Here is a 13501-nt window from a genome sequence, read left to right as displayed (position 1 = left end):
TGTAAAGGCATGCTAGAAAAAGATCTAGGGGTCATAGTGGATAACAGGAGAACTCCGTGGTAAAACTCTGCAGATAAGAAAACAAGTCAGATCTTGAAGGCATAAAAAAGAGATTAATATCCATGATGACCTGACCTGCCCTGGCAGTTAACATGTCTGGGTCCGAAAACTCCTCCAGGAGACAAGATTATTATAAGTAGAGTAATTATGCAAACATGATTTTCCCATTTCAAAGACACCACGCTACTACTACTACTAATCTATACTAGTACTACTAATAGACATTTACTATGTGTTCACTGTGTACAGTTGAAAACACTTTAGACTTAATCAAGCTGTGAGAGATGATTGTTCTGTTTTACAGATACAAAAACGGAAGCTTAGAGAAGGTAGGTTACTTGGCCAAGGCCCTATAACTAATAAGGGGTAGAACTGCTGAGGGTGTTTCAAAGGAAAGATTCTTCACTACCTTAGGCTGGATGAGCAGGCAGTGTGGATCACCAATGGCTTTATTTGCAAAGCTGCCACAAGGAGCACTGCTCAGGGGCTGCCGATTCCATAAGCAGAGTAGCCCTTGCACTTCTGCCTCAGGAGGGTGGACCTAAGTGAAATCTGCCGATATTTCCCAGTGGCCCTTTTCAGCAAATGAATTTTTTCCTTTTTTCATGGCTGAAATTCCTCCTCTGCGTGTTCACTGAGTGTAGCTCTCTTCTCTGGTAGATATCAGAAAGTCATGATACATTTGTTACAGAATTTACCAGGCCACCAAAAAATATACAGGAGTACTCTGAGATACAGGAAAAACCCTCTTATTTCCAGATGTACTCGTACAGTGACTCAGGAGAGCCTGTTTCCAAATCCTGAGCAAACCAACATGGAGGGAGCTTTCTCTTTATACCCTTTGGTTTCTTTGTCCCCAAATAAGGATCAGACTTCCGGACCTTTCCCGGGCTTTGCAAAAAGCCCCGTGTGTTGGGGTGGGGGCCGAGAGACCACACCTAAAGGCCTGGCCTGGTGCTGGTGCCGATAACCCCCTCTGGGGGTTGTGAATTGTTCATGATTTATGGCCTCTGTAAAATGTGAGTATTTAGGTAAACAGGTCTTGCAAGACCAGATAATTAAGGAAGGGCCAGTGACCAGTGATGGCGAACCTTTTGAGCTCGGTGTGTCAGCATTTTGAAAAACCCTAACTTAACTCTGGTGCCGTGTCACATATAGAAATTTTTTGATATTTGCAACCATAGTAAAACAACGACTTACATTTTTGATATTTATTTTATATATTTAAATGCCATTTAACAAAGAAAAATCAACCAAAAAAATGAGTTCGCGTGTCACCTCTGACACGCGTGTCATAGGTTCGCCATCACTGGACTAGACTATAGGCTAATAGGAATGTGCATTAGAGATACTGATTAACTAGGTACAGAGTCAGACTACTGGTCTCCCCCTAAAAAATGTCTTATTTTTCTCATCATGTTCACTCAGAGGCAAAAGAGAGACACAGTGGCCCGAGGACATTTTAGACTTATTCTCTAGATATTTGGGAACCCACTAGACATTCTTAAAAACAAGCTTATCTTAGGTTGTAAGAATCCATCTCATTAAAGTAGGCTAACCCCTTTCAGGCAAATCCTTTGGCACTAGAAAATGTTAGGGTTGGGTGTTTGTTTTTTATTTGCCATTGCTGTTTCATTGTTTATACTTTCTGACTATCACTCATCACGTATTACTTATTTCAGGCAGGTCATGTATTTGCCCCACAAGGAACAATCATTTACTAAAACTCGGTAGATCCCTTATTTCTGAAATGCAATAACATTCTTCACAGTAATCAATTTAAGGAACAAGGCTTAACACAGTCTTTTGCCTCCTTCGATCACTTCAAAAGGTGTAAAATGCTTCCAGAAACAGTTTTGTAAAAATAAACAGGTTCCATCCTTTGTTCTACCCAATTTTTCAGTGTAATAAACTTGCATGATGTGTTTTCAGTCAGTCCTCTGAGAAAAAAGAAGCAAACACATGCCACCCACAATCATTGCTGACTGTTTCTCACTCCGTTTCTCATTTTTTTCTTCCTTTTTTTTTTCCAAGTCTTGACCTGAAGTTAAAAGAGAAGCCCTAGTTGGCCGTGGCATGAAGAAGAGGATGCCTTTCTGCTTCGCGGTTCTGTTGAGACATATCTACCTGGAAGAGACAGGGCTGATGGTACTTTTTTCCCCTTTGCACTACCTGGTGCCATTCTAAGTTTCTAAGGGGAAAAACAGTAAGGGAATTTGTTTACTCTTAACATGTTTTATGAAATTGTGTGTGTTTTCCTATTTTGCCAATTATGTGCCTCAAACATTTTAGTTGAACCTTAGCAAGAAAGTAGGACCTTCCATTTTCATATTTTGTTTACCCGTGGTACAGTGGTATTTCATCTCTTAGACTGGTATTGACCAATAAGGTAACTTCAATTCACTGTTAATTATAAGTGGATTTGCTTCCATAGATTAGCTCTGTGGTGATGGTTTTAGGTTTAAAATACCCTGGGCTCAACTCTCCCTGGAAATGTTGTCCCCACGTAACTCCACTTTTAAAGTCCTAAACTTGTTTAACACAGCCAGAAACCAGAAATGAGTGAAACCACCCTCAACTAAGTATTCGCTTGGTTCTTGTCCACATGAATGAATTGTCTCTAACTTCTCAATGGGACGCCAGGCTTTCTAGTTCACATCAAATTTATTTTAGTGATCAAATTGGGCATCATGTTTCCTGTGAATTTGTTTTTAAAAAAAAGCATTTCTCCAGTAAATGTTGAAGACTTTTGTATTGAGAAACTCAAGGATCATTGTCCACATTTTTGGTGACTGTCTGTGCTTCAGGTCATAAACTTAATTCAAGATGTTCTACTTTAAGTGCCAAGGACTTGAGGGTAAGCTGGCCCACTTAGAAATTCATTGTTTGGTACCATTCAGTTATCTGAATTTCTCTCATACCTTATAAAAAGTAATCTGCTTTGAAACACTGTAATCTGATCACAGGTTTAAAAATTAAATATGAGTATGTACTATCATTTGCAAAATATTCTTTTATAATTTTTATATGTCCTTTAAAATACCAATGTGATTTTGAATCTATGGGCCTCTTGCAGAAGATGACTACCTCCCAATGTAGCCATCGCCTGTTTTCACCTGGCCTTCTAGTTAAGACTGGTTTTCACGTTTTCGGTTGAAAACATTTTCTTACTATTTTTATGACACCTGAAAATTATTCAACTTTCAGTGTTCATGCATAATGTTTTACTGAAACACGGCCACACAGATTTATTTATGAACTCTCTGCAGCTACACTCGTGCTGTAACAGCAGAGCTGAGTAGCTGCAACGGACCCTGTAGTCTACAAAGCCCAAAACATTTACAATCTTTACAGAAAAGTTCGCTGAGCCCTGCTCCAGCACATACATCCTTTGCCCCACCCCACCCCATTTGTATGTAGATATTCGTTTCTCTAACAGAATGCACAAGGAAGGCTTCAAATGAACTTATTCTTTAAAAATAAAGTTTGGCAGAAAAATTCATGGCCAGCTGAAAAGGTTGTGTTTACATGCCCCTCAGTGAAGCCTGCTGAGAAGGTTTTGGGCTGTTTGCAGGTGTTGCTGAGGTCCTGCTCTCACTCTGGGAACTATTCTTAGTCTCCAGCATCACCTATTACTAATTAGCTAGCAGAAATAAACATGAAGTGGAGAATGGAGTTCCTCCATAATCTTAAGGTGGAAACTACATCCAGGAGAGCTGTCCGTGACACTCGGAGCCCTGGGTATCATAAGCTTTGAAATGCTGTGAAGTGGACTTTGCACAGGTGACTGAATTTCACTGATGTCATTTGCTTCATGTTGGTGTCCCTTCCAGATATGTTCTCATACCTCCATAAGCCATAGTTATGTGTTCCCCTCTGGGTTTCTCTCAGCTGAGTATCTTATTGAACTGTGCTCTTTGGGGTCTTCTCCCTCATCACATTGGCTTGTCTTATGGAAAATCCCTAGAGCATGCCTTCTCTCACAGCCCAGAGCCACCTTTGGAAGCCCAAAGTATGCCTCTCCCAGAACTTAGTGTTGACATAAGTACGGTGACCCAATATTCCGGTTTGTCCGCCCACTTACCATTGTTGCCCTGGCATAATTATTAATGATGCTTCCTTTTGCTCAGTTATGTCCCATTTTGGAAGATGAATTACATGGTCCCCCTAGCCACAGGGAGTAATGAAGAATCCAGTGTTCAGCTTAACGGTGAAGCCTGCGGACATAGAGTTGTTGATAGAGGGCTTTTGTTATATTCAGCCAGATGTAGCAACAATCTCACCATTCACATTTTCTTTGAACTGGTCCAGCCTTCTCATGGAAGACTACTCAGGTGGCATTCTGTTTGAAGTTTAACCTTCCTACACGGAAATTACAAGCATCTTTTCCAATCAGTGATTTTATTTGGGCTGTTCTGTGGGCTGTATAACCATCCTGATAGTTAAGCATTTGCTACTTTATTATCTTAGAAAGACAAATTAATTTCATTGCATGTGCTAGAGAAAAGCCACCATGTAAATTCAATCCAAATAAATAGAATCCTAGAAGAATCCTGAAGGATTAATCCCTAAAGCAGATAGGTATGCAGATGTAAACGTTCACATCATTAGCTATCTAGATCTTGCATTCTGAGCATTCTTGCTTTGGTTCTGACTTCTGGGAACTGTTTTGCACTGTTCTGCAGATTTGTAGTTAAGGGAACCAAGGGGCAAAAATATTTACTTCCCAAAGTGGCAACTGCTCTTTGCTTAGCTCCTTGATTAAGAGAAAGAACAAAAAGTCTCCCCCAGAAGATACTGTCAAGGAGTGAGGGGAACCGCTGGGTGTAGAAGAAAACTCTGAAGTAGCTATTGAAGCCATACAATGATTCATGGGGTTATCTTTTAAGACATACTCCAAAACGCGTGAGGAAGTCACTACTCCAAGCCTTTGTGTTATTAAGATCCATTTTAAGTATTCATTTATGGTACTGTGTTTGCAGCGCTCATCTGAATCACAATGCCTCCGTAGTTTGCTCCCTTAAACACATTTATGTGTGCACAAATTAATATTTTATATATTTAAAAGGTTTTCTACCATGTATTGGGTTGCTCAGAGTAAAGTATATATTAGACTTTGTTTAGATAAATAATTAAATAAATGATCCTTAAATAGTATGAATTAATAATATAAAGATATGTAACAACACTATATATTTAGAGAGAGACTCTCTGTATAACTGAGAAATAAAAATTGATTCCACAAGTTATGGCTCTCTTTCTTTGAGAAGGTGAGAATCTTCCTCTAACCTCACTGTGGGGCAGCCTTATCCGGTTATCACTCCAGCTTGGCACTTGGTACTGAGGATAGTATAAGTTTTGGCTTTGTTGTTATCTAAATTTTATTCTTTTCACTTTTGCCTTCTATACCTCAGTGACAGAAGCTTCCAAAATGTGTGTTTATCCTCTGGGTGAGCCACGTCTCACATTGGAAATGTCTTTATGTTACATGGTTACTTGATTTTGTCACTTTCTTTTTCTGTCCCTTGCCTTTTCATGTCATATATTTATTTTAAATTAAAATGCATTAAGTAGCTTTTTTAAATTTTAGAAACCTTAAGGCAAAACCAGAGTTGGAAATTACCACTGCGGTGTGTTTTTTCAAATTAATAAATCAATCTGTACAGCTGCTTTGCAGAAAATTAAAGTAACCAAATCAGAAGTGGCTCTACAGCTCTGGCCAGTTTGGCTCAGTGGATAGAGCATCGGCTTGCAGACCAAAGGATCCCGGGTTCAATTCTGGTCAAGGGCACGTACCTCGGTTGCAGGCTCCTGCCTGGCTCAGGCCCTGGTCGGGGCTCGTGCAGGAGGCAACCAATCAATGTGTTTCTCTCTCATCAATGTTTCTCTCTCCAATGGAGCCCAGCTGGCACGGCTCAGTGGTTGAGAGTCGACCCATGAACCAGGAGGTCATGGTTTGATTCCTGGTCAAGGCACATGCCTGGATTGTGGGCTCGGTCCCCAGTAGGGGTTGTGCAGGAGACAGTCTATCAATGATTCTCTCTCTCTCCCTTTCTCTGTGAAATCAATAAAAATACCTTTTTTAATTTTTTAAAAAGTAAAAATCAATGAGGGTGAGGATTAACAAAAAGAGTGAAACATTGCACATTCTTGTGATCTAGGAATGAGTTCTGGTGGATATTATCCTCTACTCAACGAAGGAAAGACAGACAAGAGAAGTAATTACAGGAGAATGAAGGGTCTGGTAGTACAAGGTAAACTGCTACGTTGTTCTGCTCCCTTTATGTCACTGTGGGAGTGGGAATTGGAGGCAGGCTGAGTGCCCAGCACTAGAGGGAAGGATGGGTGAAATGTGGTGGGTACACATTATGGCATATTATGCAGCTCTTAGGAACAACAAACTATGCATTCATAGAGCAACACTTAAATCATAGGGCAGAGTGGAAAAAGTAAGAAAGAACTCAATATTTATAGCGTAGTGCCACTTATGTAACTGCTCATTCTACACACACACACACATACACACACACACAATACTAAATATTATCCAAACCCATGCATGTTTAAGGGCTTAGCACACTCATTAGAGTGAGTGCAGGGAGTAAGGGTATGCGTGAGCATCCAAAATGAAGTTTGGAGATAAAAATAAATAAATAAATAAATAAACAAACAAACAAACATTTTATGGGCTGAAGTTAAAAGTAACTAAAATGAAGATACCTTAAACTTTCAACTATAGGGGCCAGAACTTTTCAGCCATCTATTATGAAAAAAGCCATGTTAGGGCACTTTGGGTCCCCAAGAGGCTATTCCCCTCCCAACTTCTCCTGTGGCTGTACAATTTCCCTGGGTTGGCAGCGTCCACTTGCTGCAGCTGCCAGAAGCTCACCTTGGATTACATCACCCTGTTTGGTTATGGGGCTTTTAATTAAGCTGGTGCCTTTTGACACATCAATCGTCACATAGCTGTGGGCTTTATAGAGCAAAGAGATTGCTTTGTGAGGCCAATTTTCTTCGAGTTTCACATTCACCTAAAATAACTCTCCTTAGCCCTGCAAAATTATTGATTTTCAATATATAACCATTTTAATGATACTTAGATAATGGATGCTAATGAATAACTGATCCACTACCTCTCTAACCTTACCCCTAGTGAGAGACCTGCAACCGTGATACATGTCACAAACACTTTTCCTCCTTAGATTTGTGGACTGAATTACTGTTGCCCCTGTATTTTCTATCTGTTGTATTGCTACGTAACAAATTACAGCCGATTCTCATTATTCGGGGTAGTTATGTCCTATAAAGCCACCAAGATCTCTGAATGAGCAAATATTTAACCATTGCTCCTCGAAGAAATGCAGGGTTAGGTTCCTGCCAGCCTCTCGTCACATCATTTCCATGCACTGATCAATACATAACCCTGTTTATCTGTGCTTCTATTTAAAGACACTTTATTGAATATATATGGTTGATTCATTAACATTGAAATCACAGCCAACCCATGCCTGAACGAAGCTCATCTGATACATAATTTTCTCCATAAGGCACATCACAGCCTTCTTGTGCTTAGGAACACTAGAGAGCACTTCAGCTCTGTGCTTGGAGACCATTTCAAACAGTGAAATCACCAACAGAAACTTAAAAACAAACAAACATGGCACTAAATGGACCATGAAAAGGACACGTGTCTACAATAGAGTTGAAACAAGAAGGCACAACCTTGCCTTGTTCCGCCTCATCTAGGAGCATGTGCATCAAGCAACTCAACATTTTCACTGCTCTGTGCATGTCCCTAGGGACTGTGAAGGTGCAGTGCATGTTGATTTGAGGGTTACAAATAAATTTCAGCCGGCAGGCGGATTTGCAAGTACGCAATCTTTGCATAATGGAAATGGACTGCATCCCAAAACGCAGTGGTCTCACGCAACACACATTCATTCTCCAGTTTCTGTGAATTAGACATCCAGGTGCATCTCAGTTGGGTCTCCCACCAAAGGTCTCTCACAGGCTGCAAGCACAGTGCTGGCCCAGCGTCTCTCACAAGACTCCATCAAGGTTCAACTGGGGCAGAATCGACTTGCAAGTTCATTCACATGGTGGTCGGCATGATTTCATTTCTTAAAGGGCATTGGACTCCTTTCCTGCTGGCTTTTAGAGGGAGGCCATCCGAGTGCTTTGACTCAGGGGCTCTAATAAGACAGCTTGTTTCATTGAAACCAACCCGTCAGAGTCTGCTAACAAGATGGAAGTTACAGTTTTTTGTAACTTAACCACAGAAGTGGGATCCTGTCGATTTTGCTGTATTCTTTGGATCAGAAATAAGTCACTAGATCCAGACTCAAGGAGAGAAGATTACACAGAGGTGTAGATATGAGGGGGTGGGGTTCATTGGATGTCATTGTAGACATTGGCCTACCATATCCCCCAACCCTCGGCCAATTCCTGTTTGACTTTCTCTCAACCTACAAGTGATGGCATTTCTCGATGTTTCTCTTTCTTTACGTTTTCTGCCATTTCCCTGTGATTTCAACAACACATTTCTTTAGATTATTCAAATCCTTGTTACATTGCCAACCTCCAAACACTCACCATCATTTTCTCACTCTGTCTCTGAGCCCTTTCCAATCTCAGAGGGAAAAAAATTGAATTCACTTCCTTTCCTGACCTGATGAGACCATTTCTTTACTATCCCATTGTCGCTGAAATCACAGACACTGGGCTCTAAATCCTGGTCTGCTTACCAGCTGTATTACTTTGAGCTAGTTACCTAACTTCTTTGAGCCTTGGTTTATTCATTCATTAAACGTGGATCAAACTGTCGTTTTACACACTTATGTAAAAGTTTAAATGGGATTTCAATGTCCAGCCTAGGACTTAATACATGGAGAGCCTCCAATAAACATTAGTTCTCTTCCCCACCCTCTCCTTTTCTTCATCTTCCCACTCACCAAGCCTTTTCTCTGTTAACTTGCCAACGTCTCCAAATCCATTGCCAAGCCCACCCTTAGTTTGTCAGCTATGTCAGCATCTCATTTCCTCTCCCGCCCCTCTTCTAAACAGACTAATTCTCTTTAACCTTTCCTCCTCTTCTCTCAGTTGTAGCTATTTTACTCCATCTTCTGCCCTACCCCCCCCCCCAATTCCTTCCAAGTTTCACCTGTTGTCTCAATAAATATCCTTTAGAGCAAAAAGATCCAGTTCAGAATCACACATGGCATTTAATTGTCATGTTGCTTTAGTCTCCTGCAATCTGGAACAATCCTTTAGTCTTGACTTTCATAAAACTGGCACTTATGAAGGTAACTCAGTTATTCTATAAAATGCCCCTCGATTTGTGTTTGCTTGATGGATGCTGTTCATCCAATATCAACAACAATATCTCAGAATGATGTGTGTTACTTACTCTCACTGGATCTTGGTGATGTTCACTTTGAACACTTGGTTAAAATGATGTCCACTGCAAAAGTACCTTTTTTATCTTTGTAATTAATAAGTGTTTTTGTTAGGAGGCATTTTGAGTATATGTAAATATACTATAGCTCATCAAACTTTCAACTCATTCATTTATATCAATATAAACTCATGGAATCCTATGTTTAATGTTATAATCTGTTATGAATGATGATTTATTTTCATCCACAAGTTGCCCTAAGTCTGGCCAGTGGGAGCCCTTTCAATCTGACTTCTATGTTCTTTGACATGTTCCCATCAATCTGTGAGTATGCATTTACTTTCTGGCACAAGATATTTCAGGTTTCCAGGCTCATCTTGTATATTCTCCACCCCAGCCTTTGAAATCACCCATTTCTTCAAGGAGCCCTGTCCCGCTCAGTGGAAAATGATATTTGGAAGCCAAGATCTGAGTGTTCATTGCTAACTGGGGTGCCATTACTCAGAGGACCTCTTAGGGACAGATCTAGGGAAAACATACACACACTAGTTTACATTGATATTTATTTCTTTATATATAGAGAGATCCGTGAGTTCACAGTGATATTTCCCATCCCATTCCAATATTACAAGATTCATTCTATTTCTCTTTTAATATTTATAGTTTTCTTCTCCAATGGTGAGAAATCTGGCTTCCATTATTTTTAGCACATTTCTTATTTGGTCAGTCTCCCTGCATGTACCCAGTCTTCCATACCTGCCCCTGCTCTCACCCCTTGTGCCATCTGCCTTCTCATTCCCCCCAGGTTCTGACACTGCACGCAGGGCTGTCCATATTCTTAACGAGATGTACTCCTCACCCTTCTTGGGAGCTAAAACCGATGGAAGGCCATGATATAGATGCCTCCCTCAGCCTGTGCAACCTGTGAAACCCAGTATGAGGGTTCCCCCCATATCATGTCCTCCTCAACCACCCAGACTGCTCAGTTGCCTTGGTAGCCTAAAAGCTACCAAGAAGTGCCTCAGGCTGATGTAAGCAGAAGATTCACTGACAACTCTCCACAGAAGGATGATTTTGAACAGCCCAGGATCAAATCCTCTAGAATCCCAAAGAATTCACATAGCCAATCTTTGAAGGATAAGTATGAATTGAATAGGGAAAAAGCAGGAATCTGGAGGGAATGTGCAGTATCTCAATGATGGCACATGTAATTATTTTTTCATGTTTTCCTTTGCGTAGTTGAAGCAGAAAATTTGTATTCATTCAATATCAAATATCTACATTATAATAATATTGATACTGTGGTAGACGTTGGCTGTGCAAGCATGCCTTTAAGATAAAGTCATGGCATAACCCAGCTCTCAAATAGCTCCCATTGAACAGAGGGGCCAAAAGGTCAACCACCAACTATAGTCGAGGAGGAATGGACCCCCTCATTGACCTCTATGGTCTGCAGAGGGCAAGAAGAGTTTAGAGGATGGGGTCATCTTTTGAAGTCTTGCAATGAGGAATTATCATCCACATTGTATAGATAAGGAAACTAAAGTATGTGAGCAACACATCACCTACCAAGTTAGATGATGGTATTGATAAGCCATAAAGATAATGTTTTGTCTTTCTTTTCCATATTCCTTTAAGGAATTCCTAAGATCACAAAAACAACTAGCAGGTGAATTCAGATCTGTCTGGCTTCAAAATTCTCACTCCTCCAAATCTCGCCTGTGGATCAGGAAGATTATGAACATCTAGGAACAGGTTCAGCTCTGTAATTTGTGTGGGTCAATGCAAAATAATATTGGCCCTTTGTTCAAAAAGCAGGAAAAATGTACCACTGAAGTTACTAAATATAGAGGGGTGTTTTTTTCCCCCTCTACAGTCTTTTAACTTGTTGTGGTATATCATATTTGCTATTTAATATGCTGAGTAAAAAAATAATAATAATTAAAATTTTGAATTACTAGCATGGATTTACCATTCATCTTTTTATCATGTAATGGCAGTTTTAAATGGAGATGTAAATTTATCTCATGTGGAATCATCAAAATTACACAATTTGTACTTTGTCACTTATGCACATGTATTTTGTTCTTACTAGAACAGTGGAAAAGCTGAACAAAGCAACTCAGCTGTTTTTATTTTACTTCTTAGTAAGCGCACATTCTAACAACTATCTCTACCTTCTGTTTCCTGATGAATAAGGAAGGACTTACAGGAAATAGAATTTTCCTTTTTATGGCATCATTTTCAGCAAGAGTTGTGGGCTAATAAAGAGAAGTAATACAAAATGGATATGAGAGGTTACCTTGTTCATTCATATTTCTTAGAACATCATTTCTTTCCTTCTATGTTCATAGCACGTCCTGGTTCCAAGGTTGTCAGTGACCCTCAATCTTCATAAGTCATAGACATGACACATTACCCAGAACTTGCTTTAAGACTGGATGAGCTCCCATCAGAATTGTGTACTCATGGGGCATCTTGAACATTATATGCAAATGGATAGCAAGAGAAAGGGGCATGCATCTACTCCTCCATTCTCTTGCATGCTATATTGTCCCATCAAACGTTACTTACAAAACACAAGTTCAAATGTAAAATCATTAAGAATTTCAAGAAGGTGAAAATAAAGCATGAAACCAAGCTCAGGTCTCTTCTGTATCCAGGACCTGGTGTTGCTACCCAGAAAGCTGGCTCTGCCTGGGAGCTTGTTAGAAATGTTGCTTTCCAACCCTCCCTCCTCACGCTGGCTCAGAATCTGAGCCTTCACAAGCTCCCCAGGTGAGATTGTAGACATGTTAAAGTTTGGGAAGCTCCTTACAGTCTTAGATCACTGAAGATTCTGTCTCCCTAGCTAGATGCTGAAGTTATGCCTTGGCTGGATGAGTGAACCTGTTTACCCTGTGGGCCTAACTGAAGGTCCCCCAGGATGTCACCAACCCCATGGGTCTATTGGCTTTTTCAAAAACCTACTTATGTGGCATTGCTGAAATCTCATGCATCATTTGCCTTCCAAAAGCCTTCAAAGGCTTTTGTATATTCATGAATCCTTTGGCAAGGAAGAGACCACAAAAACAGATTTTAGGGGCTGGGCCAGAGGTGGAGCCCCAAAAAGATGAAAGCCTTGTTAATTTACATGTCAATGTGTAACTGAGATGTCTTTATTACCAAGAATTCAAAAGTGAGAATCTTGTTTTCCTGTGTTTGCTATTTAGTTCATTCATTTCCCTACTTGTACTAGCTTTAAATTTTCCCAGTGTGTGAGGATTTACTATAGTTTTCCCTCTACATTTGTTTGAGATTGAAAATAATAATAAACACCCCTCCCCGAAAATCTTTAGAAAAAAAAGAAGAGGAGGGGAAGGAGAGAAAAGAGTGAAAAATGTAATTATCTTTGACATTCCCAAGAATAATTGAGAAAAGAAGTTAAATCAGAATGAAGAAACTTCACCTTCTTGTTTCACTTTCAACCTCAGAAATAAATAGGATCACTTTTCATCCAGAACAGAATCGCCCTTCCACTTGCACCCCAATGTTGCCAGCCGATACGGTATATTTTACACAATAGTGGCTCCCCTCCTTCTGTGTGGGAGGCATGAAAAAAAGAAGAGAAAAGACAAAGAAATTTTAAAAAATAAGAAGAAATGGGTTTTGAAAAGACACCAGTTACTCCTTTGGTGGAAATGGCCTTCTTTTTCTCCAAAGCTTCATGGTCAAGCCCCCAGAAAGCATCCTCCAATGAGCAACCTGGTCAGAAGCCAATATTAGCTCAGTAGCTGCTTATAATTTGTCAGAACTCTTCTGACATACAGACATCTCAATTTTAAAACCAAGCTTGTATGTTCCCTGACCAGGACTAGAAATGACTGACAGGGAAAAACAAAACAAACAAAAAAACAGCCTTCAGTGGAGAATGAGGAAGCAGCATAGAGGAAGTGTAGGGACAAGACTTGGACCCACAAAGAAACTGGAGGACTTGATTAGAACTCACAGAGAGAATAGAGGGCACAACTTGGACCCACAGAGTGAATAGAGGACATTACTGGGACC

The 13501-nt window shown here is 40.2% G+C and overlaps 1 protein-coding gene across 3 annotated transcripts in view; it reads left to right on the top strand.

The window, feature by feature from the left end:
• PRUNE2 (prune homolog 2 with BCH domain) overlaps positions 1 to 5305 on the top strand; it is a gene marked incomplete at its 5' end in the record, with an annotated part of 212080 nt that extends 206775 nt beyond the window's left edge. For all 3 annotated transcript variants that reach the window (XM_081102943.1, XM_081102942.1, XM_081102941.1), the window contains one exon: positions 2095 to 5305. In XM_081102943.1, coding sequence (XP_080959069.1) covers positions 2095 to 2125 — 31 coding nt within the window. In that variant the 3' untranslated portion in view covers positions 2126 to 5305. The remainder of the gene's footprint in view (positions 1 to 2094) is intronic.
• Between the last annotated feature and the right edge of the window lie 8196 nt (positions 5306 to 13501).

The sequence above is a fragment of the Myotis nattereri genome, assembly GCF_964212035.1.
Source record: "Myotis nattereri genome assembly, chromosome: 12".
NCBI lineage: Eukaryota > Metazoa > Chordata > Mammalia > Chiroptera > Vespertilionidae > Myotis > Myotis nattereri.
Note: the sequence above shows the minus strand (reverse complement) of the source record. Positions and strands in the feature narration are given on the sequence as shown.